Source organism: Miniopterus schreibersii (assembly GCF_964146895.1).
Source record: "Miniopterus schreibersii genome assembly, chromosome: 7".
NCBI lineage: Eukaryota > Metazoa > Chordata > Mammalia > Chiroptera > Miniopteridae > Miniopterus > Miniopterus schreibersii.
The window spans coordinates 21635558-21649896 of NC_138108.1; the positions used below are offsets into that span (position 1 = coordinate 21635558).

Sequence of the window (14339 nt, forward strand, 5' to 3'; positions counted from 1 at the left end):
AAAGACCTATTTAAAGATACATAAAGGTTGAAAGTAAAAGGAATGTGAAAAGATACAAACCAAAAGAAAGATAATTAACTGTGTTAATATCAGACAAAATAGACTTTAAGCAAAATGCATTACTAGAGATGAAGAGAACACACATACTCACTAGAAAGAGACCATAAAATGTATAAAGCAAAAGTTGATAGAACTACCACGAGAAACTCGCAAGTCAGCTTTCATGGTAGAACCTTTACACCTAAGAATCTTTTCAGTGATCAGTACAGTCAAGCAGACAAAAAAAAGATACAGGAGATTTGAAAAATAATTCCTTTGATCTACAACATACATTTAGAACACTAATTACAGGAAAATATACATTCTTTTCAAGCAGAAGTATAATATTTCTAAAAATTAATTCAAGCGTGAGGCCAGAAGCAACTCTAAAGAAATTTCAAAAAATTAGTATCTAGAATAGGTTCTTTGAATATATGTTCAATCTAAAGGACATGTGCTTTGGTTCCTCATTTGGAAATTAAAATACATCTTTGTTTAAAATTAAAACCCATGGCTCAAAGAAGAAATTATATTGGAAAATTTGAAAATTAAAAGAATTGAATACTATTGTGAATACTTAATATCAGAATTTATGAAATGCAACTAACATGTTCTTTTTTAAGGATGGAATGGGAAAAGGCTGAAAGCTGAAGACAGCCTAGGGTTTAGGAGACCTAGATTCTAGTCCTAATTCTTCCACGTAGCAGCTATGTGACCTTGCTGAAGTCACTTACCACTATTAGGGCATGTTCGCTTATTTGAAAACAGATGGAAAACCACATAACCTCTTAAGGGCCCAGGGCTGTAGTTTCAGTAAAGATTCTATGGTTCTGTTGTGAATTACTTTGCAAGGTTTCGTATCTTCGATGCAGTTCTGACGAATACTAACAAAATATTGGTATTTTATTTTGGGACAGAGAGAATTTTTGAAGACCATGAAAACTTGGTTGAAAATCTCCTTAACTGGACAAGAGATAGTCAAAACAAGCTTATATTTATGGAGCGTATAGAAAAAAATGCACTTTTCAAAAACCCACAGGTAAGACTCAATAACATAATATGAGGATTTTTAAGTCCTTATATTATTCTATTGCTGCTAAGTTAATAGAGTTAAAAGACTGGCAACCACCTGGGTGGAACCCTGTGGTTATAAAACCCCATGGGAGCATTCACTACTGCTAAGGTGGAGGGACTACTGGGCCTCAAAGAGGTTACCAGCCTGAAGAGCCAGATGGGTGAGCCCTTGGGGGGGCAGCAGAAGTAACTCCAGGGAGATTTCAGGTTTCTGCTCTCTCTAATCCAGAGTTTCTCATCTATCAAAGAAAAGTACTTACATATTTAAGTTTCTCTACTTCAGTCATTTATCCAGTTAACACATAATTTTGATTTTTTTTTTAATCACAGTAACCTTGATTATAAAGTTCCACATTGTAATATACGTTACCTTGATCTATTTGTATCTTTTCTTATTTCAAAACAATGTTTGAGTTAATACTTCCTACTGCCCAAATATTTTATAAAAATCAGTAGGTGAGAGAAAACAACTTCACTGTAAATTGTAGTAATGAGGAAAAGTAGTAGCAGTGTTAAAGGTATTGAATAGTTATCCTTCAGGTGGCTTAATCATGACACATCTTTACTGGATATTTTAAGTAAAGAATACACATTTGGTAATACCAACAGATCTTTTTATAGGTGATTGTTGAAAAAATTTTCATAAAGCTAATAGTTAAATTTCATATTTTAGTTGAGTCACCCAAATGAGATTATGGTAGTCTCAGAGAATTTGGAATTCCTTCTTTAAAACCCAGAACATAGATTAAATTGTCTGCATATAGATCAGTTGAACCCAGCATATTTTAAGGAAATTTTCCTTCTTTGTTATACTTAATAATTTGTAAGCCTTTCAGGTTCTGTAAACACAGCTTTCATTAGATATATCAAAACATAATACTGTTGCATGTAGATCACCTCACAATTTGGGGGAGAGCAATTTTATGGAGTAGTTCAAGATGAATGGATAAGGAGGGAGCCACCATTAACCACTTAATGATGGTGTTCATACACAGCTTGCTTTTCAAAGAGAGTTCCTTCTCACTCTGCACAGGCAGAGCCTGACACAGAGTTGCAGTATCTCTAGAAGAAATCATATATATACTCTTGTGCCAAGGGAATAACAGAATGTGTTTATCCTTTAACTTTCATTTATCCATTTTTCCAGAACTATCTTCTGGGGAAAAAGGAAACAGCTGAGATGGCAGATAGAAACAAAGAAGTGCTGTTGGAGGTATGACTCTTCACTCCCCCATTATAATAAAATATTAAGCACGTTATAATACTAAAATATTAAGCACCATTTTTTGAAGTCAGGTATGTCAATGCAGTATATTTACTTTTGCAGTTGTAACTAGAGAAGGCTAGATTCTTCTATAGCTTGATGGAGAGAGTTCAACTGGTACACTACAAGGGGCATGAGCTTTGGGGGCTGATGAGTGGGAGAAAAAAGGCTGGTCAATGAAGCATATGATTGTGCTGTTTTATCTGCTTACCCAGAGAGAAGTTTGAATATAATTAGCTGTTTACAAAATATTTCAAGCCTTAGTCTTACATTACTGAAATTTTAAAAGCATAATCAATTTTAAAATATATGCATCTCCTTATTTTGAAGAGTAATAAAAACAAATTCAAATATAATTGAATTTTTGGCTTTTGCTAATTTAAGAGAACTGAGATCAAAGAAGTTCATGTGTTTGAAAACCTGAATAAATGCTTACTTGCAACAAGGCAGTTAGGAAAATGAAGATCAGTATTCAGCTTTTCATATGATACTCACTACAATTAAGAAAAATCCTCTTTATAATTCCTCATTTTTCCGTACTTTGGGGAAAGAGAAATTAATTTAGGCTCCAAGTGTCCTATGTTTAGTGAGTATTTCTAAAATTCTTTTACCAAAATACACGATTGCTTTTTATTTTAAAATTAAGTTTTTATCTAAGTATAGACAGAATTCAGAATTTTGAGTTTGTTTACATTTCTTTCACTTTAGTGTTAAATATTTTAAAAATAAATGCCCTCTTTGTTTTAGAGTCATATAAATTGTTTTTAAATTAAACTCTATAAATAGTTTTTAAATTAAATGGTTTACTCATTCACTTAGTATGTTACTTTCTTTTAAAATGTATTCCTATTTAGCTTGAGAGCTAATCTAAATGTATTATTAATTTGGAAAAATATAAAGTTCAATGTTTATGTTAGCTCGACACTTTTATTAAATTTAGTATAAGTATGCTGTTTACAAATGCACTTAAGTGCTTTACATGCAACTCAGTTGACATTTCATCTTAGTTTCTTCAAAACAGTGTTAGGTAAAAGTTCAGAACTGTCATAACAGTTCTGAAATAAATCCATAGTATGTCTAGAATAGAAAGTTCTAATTGAGGTAAAATTAGTAGCATGGTTTTAATACAAAGCCATTTTGGTTTAATTAGTGTCATACATTTCATAGGGGGTAAACACAACTTTGTTCTGAGAACCCAAAGATCATATGTCTTTCCAACTTATCTTCTTCTTTTAGGAATGTTTTTGTGGAAGTTCTGTAACTATACCAGAAATTGAAGGAGTCCTTTGGTTGAAAGATGATGGCAAGAAGTCCTGGAAAAAGCGTTATTTTCTCTTGCGAGCATCTGGTATTTACTATGTCCCTAAAGGAAAAGCAAAGGTATGTCCCTTCTGCTGGCTTTTGAGTTTCTTCATTATGCTCATTGATTTCAGCTTGTAGTGAGTGTGCTGACAGGGTGAATCAAGGCTCTGATTTGTTTCAACTTCTGTAGGACACACAGAACATCGCTTTGTTTACTTATCTGTTACAAAGAAGAAGAAACCTGAAAATGTTCCCTCTCTGGTCACTAGTTAGGCCCATCTCGGTTCTCTTGCCAAAGTTGAAACCATACTTTTATTTATTATTTTGGGGACTTCTACCAGAGTAGTTTTTGCTTGTTGTTTGGAGAGAATAGCTTTCTGGGATTATAGATGTTTCAGCCTTGCTTGGGTAATATGCTTCTTATGAGGGCCCCCTTGGTACCTATCGCTTCTGTGCTTACAGGGGGACCAGCACTGTTTAAGCTCCTTACAGTATCACTTCCATTCTTTACTGCCATCCTAGAGGTATCTATTGTTGCCCCTATTTAACTAGTGAGGAAACCCCAACTTGAAAATCACTGTACTTGAAATATGCATGTACAAACAATGAACTACATTATTTTCTTGTTCTTTCCAGAGAGCTCTATTGTACTATATTGTATTTAATATACTATACCATATTTAAAGCTTCTTTAAAATGCCACCCTTTTCCAAGCAAGTCAGTGTTTATTGTAAACGGTAAGACAGTAAGTGACAGGGACAGCCTGTTTTGTTGTTTCATGGATTAAAAAAGAAACATTTATAGAGAACCTCACTGTCTTCACTTTTGCAAAATAACAGTAATTTCTACTTGGTAAAGTTTTGATTTTCTACTAGAAACTGTTACCAGTAATGATATTTGCTTGCTTACACATTATTGTTAATTCACTCATTTGGGTGTTTTTTATCTTAGGTCTCCCGGGATCTCGTATGCTTTCTCCAGCTGGATCATGTCAATGTTTATTATGGACAGGACTATCGGAACAAATACAAAGCCCCTACAGACTATTGTCTAGTACTAAAGGTAAACATGTATCTCTTTTAAGGAATTTTAATTGATGTTAGAGTGTGTTATTGGACATTTTAGAATAGTTTGGATCTTCATCAAGTATATTGTTTTTGCTTTTTTCTATAGATTTTTAAAGGAATGATGAAGGATAGTGAATAGTGTGCTGTACCACAGGTGACCCTTAGCTAAGTAGCCCACATTAGATTGATGCTACTAAGACATGGATACTAGATTATAAGCTTTAAGTCATAATATATAAAATAGATTAGATTATAAATTTGAGGCTTTCATTTCATAACAGACTTATTTTAGGAAAACTTACACCAGAGCCAAACATGGGACATAGAAATTTTGGGTGGTTTAGTTTTTCTCCTGTACTTACTCAGTAGAACCATCAGAGGGCACTGTGGCCAAGGTCAAAGTGGACTGGCTCTCATCTAGTCCAGAAATAATTTTTGTCATCTCCCCCACAGCACACAGCTATAGCCCTGATAACCTGTGCATGTATTATGGCCTGACTGAGCTGTTTTTAGGGTTCCCCTCCCCTTATCTAAATTTTTGAGCTTCTCACACCAATTATACCTGTACTTTGAGAACTGACATTTTTAGTGAAATTTTAGTGATCTGTTGGGACACAGATAAAAACAACTTTTAAAAATCCAGGATAATTATGGAGATGATTACGTCTTTGTCATTGGCTCCATCTTAATAACCCCTTGGTAGCTACTTCGGTCTACATGTTCATTTGATTTTGCTTTTCTGAGAATTGTCAGTTGGGTTTGGGGAGATGGTATTTGTTTAGGGTTTTGGAGTAGTTTTTATTGCTTTGATAAAATTAGGCGTATTGTAATGGTAAACCTTTTTTAGGTATTCCTCTCTTGGAGAGTACTGCTGTATCTTTTAGGTTACAGCAGCAAATAGTTTTTTAAAAGTCAATAGAAAGTAGCTTAATACAGTAACTTTCAAAATGAGGTCCAAGGTCCCTGGGAGTCCCTGAGGACCTGTCAAGGGGTCCCTGATTTCAGAATTACTCTTCTAACAATGCTAAGGTGTTACTTGCCTTTTACACTCACATTCTCTCACAGATGTATAATGACATTTTCAAAGAGGTTACATGACATGATGATATTTTTGCTCTCTTGGGTAGTGGAATGTGTATTTGTATATTCTTGTATTTTAATTTTTCTAAGCTTTAATTTCTTATAAAGTAAGTGTCAATAAACATAACCCGTATAAATAAAAGTTATTTGGGGATCTCATTACATGAGGACAGTAAGAGTTGGTTATTTTAATGACTCAGATTGTCAGTGAGAACCCAAATTCTTTCCATCTTTCCGTTTCATCTTTTGCTTGTCAGTTTATTCTCAGGCTGGCTTGCCTCACAGTCACAGATGGCCACTGCAGTTCTGGGCATCACATGGTGACCTAGAAAATCCATCTGTTGATGGATACTTAGGTTGTTTCCATATCTTGGCTATTGTAAATAATACTACAGTGAACATAGGAGTGCGTATATCTTTTCAAATTAGTGCTTTCATGTTCTTTGGATAGATATCCAGCAGAGGAATTGCTGGATCCTATGGTACTTGTATTCCTAATTTTTTGAGGAACCTCCATACTGTTTTCCATAGTGGCTGCGCATATACAATCCCACCAACAGTATATAAAGATTCCCTTTCTCCACATCCTCACCAGCACTTGTTATTTATTGCAGTATTTTAATTCCTTTTGCAGCTTATAAAATTCTTAGGTTAAGAATATTTTTGTTCTAAGTGTTTTTTTCTTTGAGGTTTAGAGGGATCAAAAGTGTTTGAGTAGGTGGAGTGTTACATATATATTTTTTAACTTCTTGCATGTTAGTTTTGAGGGAACTAATTTTCAAACCTATATGTTTTCAAAGTAATAGATGCTTAATATACCTTCAGTGGTTTTCCTTTTGCCCTTGGACTGTGATTTTAGAGCATCACCTTCAGTTACAGAGTTTTAGAAATTATCCGCCTCAATCTATCTGTTAATTTGGCATAAACAGAAAAATAACCAAATAGCACCGTAGTAATCCAGAATTTTTCACAGTATTCTAAATGTTTTTATTCTCAGAATTTTTACCTTTTATTTGAATTATTGAAATAATTCAAACTTTCCAGATCAACATTGTTTTAGAAATGAAATAATGACCTTTCTTTCGCTATAGCTATTCATTTGTTTTGGGGAGCAATTTCATTATATGTTCTCTTTGGAGTGTTTAAGAATTTAAATGCAAAGCTTCTGATTTTTAGCAAAGAATGTCTCCTCCATACTTGCTCTTAGCTCGTGTGTGATTTTAAAAGTGGTGGAATAATATTTGGGGAAAAGAGAAGCAAGTTTGGAAGAAGATTTTACCACTTATATGACGGTAGTAGGACATAATATTTAATAGCATGGACCCTGAAACAAGATCGCATGGTTTCAAATCCTGGCTCTTTCACTTGTTGGCAAATAACTTTGATTGTGGTCTTAACCCCTCTGTGCCTCCAATTCCTTCTTAGATTGTGGAGGTAATAATATGTAACTCATAGGGTTTTCATGAGGATTGAATGAGCTAATATATGTGAAATATTTAACATACTGTGGTGCATACTATGTACTCAATAAATGCCACTTTTAATAAAAGTATATTAGTGGAACAGGCATTTTCCTGAGATACTGGCACAGAACTTGAATGACCGTAATGAAGGCTATAGAATGAATTCATGTGGGAGGTTGAAAGAGAATTTTTGAGGTCCTAAAATGAATTTAAAACTAGTGGAAATCTGCAAATACTCAAATAATCATGTCATAATACTCTTCAGGGTGTTATTTTGATTCTCAAAGAGGTGGGGAGAGAAGGATACGGATCATTTCTCTTTGATTTTCTCTGACCTTGTATTGATAAAAACACGCCCTTTGTGTAGGAGCACACACTCTCTCAGGTAGGGCCACTGCTGCAGTTGAACACCCATGGTGGTAGCCCTACTGTCAGGAAATGGAGGAATCAGTCAAGAATGGTTTGTAAGCCACTGTAAAGGGAGGGGTGGGGATGAAGGCTCAGAGCCATCCTGTAGCCCCTCGTTCAAATGTCTGAACCCGGCTCAGTGGGCAGTGTCTCAGGGAAGCAGGAGATGGATAACAGCTCTTCTAGCCCTAGTTGGCAACACTAAAGAAAGTTCTTTTTCATCCATCTCATTTTATCTTCTGCACAGACTGTGGCCTCTTCTGTTTTGTTAACACTGCATCCCAACATCTACTTGAAGCATCTGGCAGATAGTTCTAGCTCAATAAAAATTTATTGAATGAATGAATGAATGAAAATTCCCATTCCTTCTCTTATAGAAAAGTACATACTTCTCTACCTTCCTTCCTTTACCCTTCCAAGATTGCTATGGTGGTTTATTATAATGTGATTTAATGAGGACAAGGGCATGTATTCCAAGAGAAGGCTGTGGAGCCTATATTATCAGGAGAAAAAACTGTTGTTTTACTGACCTCTTATTGTTGAGGGGTTATGGTTAAAACTGTAGCTTTCAATAACTAAATTGGTTTTGTTATTAAATGTTTTATCATAGGAGCTGAGCTCTGTAAAGCAATGTATAGAATAGAATAAATGAATTTACATTTCTCTCATTGTAGACTAGAGAGATCAGTCTTTAACAATGCAAATACAAAAACATATAATGGTGGCCACCTATTCCTGCTGCATTGAGAACTTACTCAGATTGCTTATTTTATTGATTTCTTGGGTTTCCACAACAAACAAATATGGTTGGATAATTTTTAAAGCCCCTTATAATTGAACATAATTTAAATACTTCAGGTAAAATATAGCCATTTTTTAAATGTTTCAGAATAACTAAAAAGAGAAGTAGTAATTAACAGTTATAACATCCAAAACCAAGTGTGATTTAGAGTTTTTCTTCCCAGGGAACTAGTGGTTGTGGACCATTGGAGCTAAAATATCTTAAGTCTGTTCTAGCACTACATTTTGTAGTCAAGGTCAGGTCAGTCACTTCCCAGTCAACCCTCAACTGAAAAGTACAGTAGGTTGTGAAAACAATCTGATGAGGCAGTTGAAAAGCTGCTCATAACCTGGAAAGCATGTGCTGCAGGTAGAGGGGCCTGCAGAGCAGTGCTCAGTTCTCTGGGCACCGCTGCAACAGGTGGGAGCGCCCAGTCGCGTCCCAGGTGCTATGCCCTATGCGTGGTCCACCCTGCCCAGTTGTTCGCCTCCAGAGACACTGGAAGCTTCCCCAAAGACTCTCGTTTGGAGTCTTTTGAACCCCTTTCTGTGGGTTCAGTGTAAAATCAAGCTTTTTTTCTTTTTTCATAGTCTCAGAGATTAAGAATTCTACTGACTTTGTTACCCCTGATGGACTTTGTTTCTTTGAAAGGTAGAAAGGGTATGTGGGAATTTCCCATAATGTGAAGATATTTTTTAACTTGGATACCTTGACCTAAAACTCAACACAAGTTTCTCATTTATTTTGTAGCTATATTTATGGGCCATTTTATTTATGGGCCTTATGGCCTTATGTGAGGTATGAATTATTTGGCTATTAGCCTGATGGCCTATAACTTGTCAGGATATATTTTAGCTTTGTTAAAGTTTATTTTTCTTTAGTTCTCCAGCAGACTTAGTTGGACTTTGTCTTTAATCTTGCAGCACCCACAAATCCAAAAGAAATCTCAGTATATCAAATACCTTTGTTGTGATGATGTGAGAACCCTACACCAGTGGGTCAATGGTATTCGCATTGCAAAGGTAAGTTTTCTTTGGGTTTGATGACAGAATAACGAAGTATTTAATTATATGGTTTTGATTGTCATGACAGTTATTCTGGTTGTTTCATGTTCATGATTTTGCCAATGTCTAGTTTTCTCAGGCCTTATGTTTTAAGTGTCTTTTTTTCTTTGGTGATAGGCATAAACTTTTAACAGTTGGTATCTGTGGAATAATGCTTCTAGTAAAAGCTTGTGTAGCATCAGAGTGATTTATTTTGGCTTTGGAGCATGTGTTATGTGATCCTTATATAGCAGAGGTTAGCCTAAACAAAAGAAATTTTTTTAAAATGAAATTGTCTTGGGGTGGGGGAAGGGATGGATGAATAAGCAGAGAGCAGGATTTTTAGGGCAGTGAAATATTCACATGCTGTATGAAACTATCATAATGGATACATGTCATTATTCACATGTCCAGATTCATAGGATGCACAACAACAAGAGTAAACCTAAGATAAAATGGACTTAGAGTGATTATGTGTTAATGTTGGTTCATTGATTGTAGCAAAGGTACCATTCTGGTAGGGGATGTTGGTAATGGGGAGGCTGTGCATGTTTAGAGGCTGGGAGTGTATGGGAAATCTCTGGACCTTCCTCTGTTTTGCTGTGAACCTAAAACTGCTTTATAAAAAAGTAAGTCTTAAAAAAATATTTTAAATGGCATCTTAAAGATGATTATACATAATGAAGGAATATTTATGCCTACTAAGTAACTGGAAATAACATTTATTTTAGCTATAAAATCGAAGTTGCTTGAGGGATAACTGAAAAAAAATCTTTATATTGATAATGAATACAGTCAAGTGTTAACTTTTTGCTGCCTTTGTAAAAATGAGGAAAAACAAGAGTAGATTATAATTTACTGGTATTAAAAGTATATTTGAAGGATTATAGGTATTAATTTTAATACACACTTATGAAGCAGTAAAGAGAAATGTATCCCCCTTTCCTACCCACCCATCTGTGTCATGCCCTGTGAAGTTCAGATGTTCTCACTGCCTTCTGTTTAGTATGGGAAGCAGCTCTACATGAACTATCAGGACGCCTTGAAGAGGGCAGAGTCTGCCTGTGACTGGACCTCCCTATCCAGCTCCAGCATTAAGTCAGGATCTAGTTCTTCCAGCATCCCAGGTAAGTATGACATGCTCAAAGCACTGTTTACTAGCAATATGGAGGTGCTCTGTAGAGTGCTAGTAGACCTGGTTACTTCAGCATGATTCTTAAAAGCCAGAGCCACACCTAATTTCTAAACTATAATAAATATGTAGATGAGCTTTTTTTATTGCTAGAGGGGACAGTATCTTGGGCAATCTAATAATGTCCACATCTCACAGAGCAATTGGATAGGACTAGCTATAATATTTGAGTCTCTACCAGATGTCAGGCATTGAGCTAGGTGCTTCTGTATGGTTGTCTTACCTGACTCCAGTGAAGTAATCTTCCCAGTTCCTTCTCCCTGGGAGTCATTCAGACTACACTGTGTCCTCAGCCATCCCCAGCTCCCTTGAAGACTTGTCCTCATGCCTTGCCAGGAGGCCAGGCTAATAGTATGGCTGCTGCCTTGTGGTGCCAATACCTGAATCCTTAGGAAACACACTTCTCACTTGGGGGTCAAATTCTAAGTACTGTTCATTGCTGGTAAAAAGGATGTGATCATCACGTATAGATCTAAGTTCCCGAGTGAGAACTCTCCAGGATGGCTGGAGCAGGGGCATATAAGAAGATGGAATCGCGATGTAATGAAGATACACTTGGGAAAAAAAATTCACTACTCTATTGATGGTTCATTAATTTTCTCATTTGCTAGGAGTTCTTCCAAGACAGATTGTCAGGATAGCAATAGTGTAATATGAACCTTTTATTGTAATTATCAGTCTCTCATGGTGAACTGTTGTAAAAGAATCAAGATTTCCTATTAGCCCCTAAGGTAAGGGAAGTTTCGAAGTGGAAAATACAGGCTGTGCTTTATATGAGATGAGTAAAAGTAACTTGTTGCTCCTCTATAAAATACCTGATCTTGTGTAAAAGATCTTTCTGAACGTACATATTCATACTGTGAGAATACTGACTTAAGTAATCCTATTTTTTTAAAAAAATCTGTTTTAAACAGAATCTCAGTCAAATCACTCGACTCAGTCTGATAGTGGAGTATCTGACACCCAGCCAGCCGGACATGTCCGCTCCCAAAGCATAGTGAGCTCCATCTTCTCCGAAGCCTGGAAACGAGGCACTCAGTTGGAAGAGTCTGGCAAGGTAACCATTTGTGTTCATCAACAGGAAAACCTGTGGTGCTCCATGGGCTTAGCTTGCTGCTCTCTTTTATTCCTTTATTAGGAACCTTTCTTGGCTTTATATTTGTATTCTTTCTTTGATTTCTCCTCAGAAATGAATATTTGTGAATGGGCTCTAGTGACCTAAGAGCTCAAAAAACAAACCAACAAAAACCCTGGCAGTGTAACTCTTTTTCAGTGGCTCACATTTTTAAGAAATAACAGTTTCCTTCCTTCGTCCTTAATCAGTATTGATAGAGCAGCACCATGTAGTGCCAGTGCCCTAATTTTGTTCCAGACAAGCTGCTAATGGTTGATTATTTCTTTATTTGTTATTAATGGAACTTATTCGGGCTCATTCTTTTATCTTCTTTTCTTTTATTCTTTTTGGCATTTCTCTGCCCATTGATGAATTTTCTCAAATTATTGTATATGTGGAAGGCTATATTCAAATTAACCCCCTAAAGTTTTGGATCCCTGAGCCTTGTGTAGTAGCTTGTTCAGGGACACTGAGGGGCGAATATAGTTATTGCAAGACTGTGTAGGAAAATGGGAGGTTCTTTAGACAGTTGAGAGCCACCATGTCAGATTGGCTCTGGAGCTATGGGCGAGGGTGTGTCCTGGCCGCATTCGCATTAGCCCTCAGTAGGCAGGAGTTCACACCATCACTGAGGACCCAGTGGCACACCTGGCCTGGCCTCATCATTTTGTTTTTACCCAGTAATCATTTTGACTTTTTCGTTCTTTTGGTCTGAATCACTTACACAAGTACATTTACCAGTGAGAATTAAATGGTTATTTTCCTACACTTTATTCCTTAATTTGAATATCTAGTTAACCCGCCCTCGGGAGGGTGGAGGAGGCATTAGTAACCCAATGTGGAGGTCTCTTATAAGTAAATATTTGAGAATTAGTTCTAGTGACCTAAATTCTCAAAACACTGATAGTTTAACTCCTTATCAGAGGCTGAAACTTTAAGAAATCGTCCTCTCTCTTTTCTCCCACTTAATTTGGATGGAGCAACCCCCCTTTCTGGTGCTAATAATTCAATGTATGTAGTAAAGAAGCAGGTTTACACAAGTCAGGCATCTGAAGAAAAGTCTTTATCTTACTAAATTTTTAATGGTGTTATCTATTTGCATTTTAAATGAAAGGCCAAGGAAAACAAAGGTTCGCACGCCCTGTGATTAAGCTGTGTAGTCTTATTGCAGTTTACGAAGAAGTGTGAACCTTGCTGTGCAGCAGTGTGAGGTGTTTGAGTCTTGATCCCCTTGTGTTTCTTCTGTTACCTCAGTCTCAGGTGCCAAATGAAAAGGCCAGCACAGCTAAGGTCTACACCCCTGCAGCAGCCAAGACAGGGTCAAGTTAAGGTCAGGGGATGCTCTTTGGAAACACGTTAACCTGGGTGACTCCTGTAACCAAGTCTTGCAGACTAATGCTTTTACTTTGATGTGCAGTTTTTTTTAAATGTTTTTTTTAATTGATTTTAGAGAGAGAGGGAGAGGGATAGAAGCATCGATAAGAGACAGACACTGATCGGCTGCCTCCTGCATGCCCCCTACTGGGGATCTAGCCCAAAACCCGGGCATGTGCCCTGACCAGGAATCGAACTGGGGACCTCTTGGTTCATGGTTCAGTGCTCAACCACTGAGCCACACGGGCCGGGCCGATTTTCAGTTTTTAAAGAAACATTCAAGTGTCCTGATGAGCATTAGAATGCAGCCCTGTAATGAGCCTTCTAGTTCACTAACCTAAGCATTCTCTGTGCTAATTAGATACCATTCATAATTGAAAAGAAATGGTTTATCTTGGATGCTCCTAGGATGTTCAAAGAGCCTAAAAGATATACCCAAAGTTATTAACAAGGGTCCTTCCTCTGCTCTTTTCAAATGTACTTGAACCACATTCATGCCTGAGTAGTCCCTGAAATAAGTGGCCTGATGTGGTAATTTGGGCAATGCCAAAGGTGCTTGATGGGCTGGCCAGCAGATTGTTGGCAGATTCTAGCTCCACTTTCTTGATATATTTCCTCTACTCTAGCCTTCCAAAGTATCCTTTCATTTTCTTCTGGCTTTTTCTGTATGATCTTTTTTGTTTCGATCTTTTGCTGTAATGTTTATGAAGCATTTCTTTATGTATTTTCCAGTAAAACAGATGTAAAGAATCCCCTTCTTTACCTGTATTGCTGGACTTCTGTGCATGTTGGATGCAAGTGTCTCACGTGAACACGAGTGTGTGTGTCAAGCTCATTCATTCCTGTGTGACTGTGCACGCCTGCTGAACATTCTCATACTCTGAGTGTCAGCTTTTAGCATCAGAAAGCTGTCCTCCTTCCTCAGGAGGCCCTCCAGCAGCACTCCTAAACCCAGCTATGGCATCTGCTTGATGTAGATGAGTCATGGACTGAAAGGTGAACTCGAGCCATCACATCACCCCTTGCCAGAGTTCGGGCAGGGCCCAGTGCCCAGAGCCCTCCTGTGGAGGGCTCCCATTCAAACAGCATTTGCAACAGGACATTGTTCCTAGATTGTTAAGACAGTCTACCTATTTGA

The 14339-nt window shown here is 36.9% G+C and overlaps 1 protein-coding gene across 3 annotated transcripts in view; it reads left to right on the forward strand.

The window, feature by feature from the left end:
- Positions 1-14339, forward strand: part of RAPH1 (Ras association (RalGDS/AF-6) and pleckstrin homology domains 1) — a 76718-nt gene that overhangs the window by 55064 nt on the left and 7315 nt on the right. For 2 of the 3 annotated variants that reach the window (XM_081142518.1, XM_081142519.1), the window contains 7 exons: positions 957-1078; positions 2261-2326; positions 3614-3757; positions 4631-4741; positions 9402-9500; positions 10528-10648; positions 11628-11770. In XM_081142518.1, coding sequence (XP_080998644.1) covers positions 957-1078; positions 2261-2326; positions 3614-3757; positions 4631-4741; positions 9402-9500; positions 10528-10648; positions 11628-11770 — 806 coding nt within the window. Of the gene's footprint in view, positions 1-956; positions 1079-2260; positions 2327-3613; positions 3758-4630; positions 4742-9401; positions 9501-10527; positions 10649-11627; positions 11771-13081; positions 13158-14339 lie in introns of those variants that run through there. The other variant, XM_081142520.1, reaches the window with a different exon arrangement.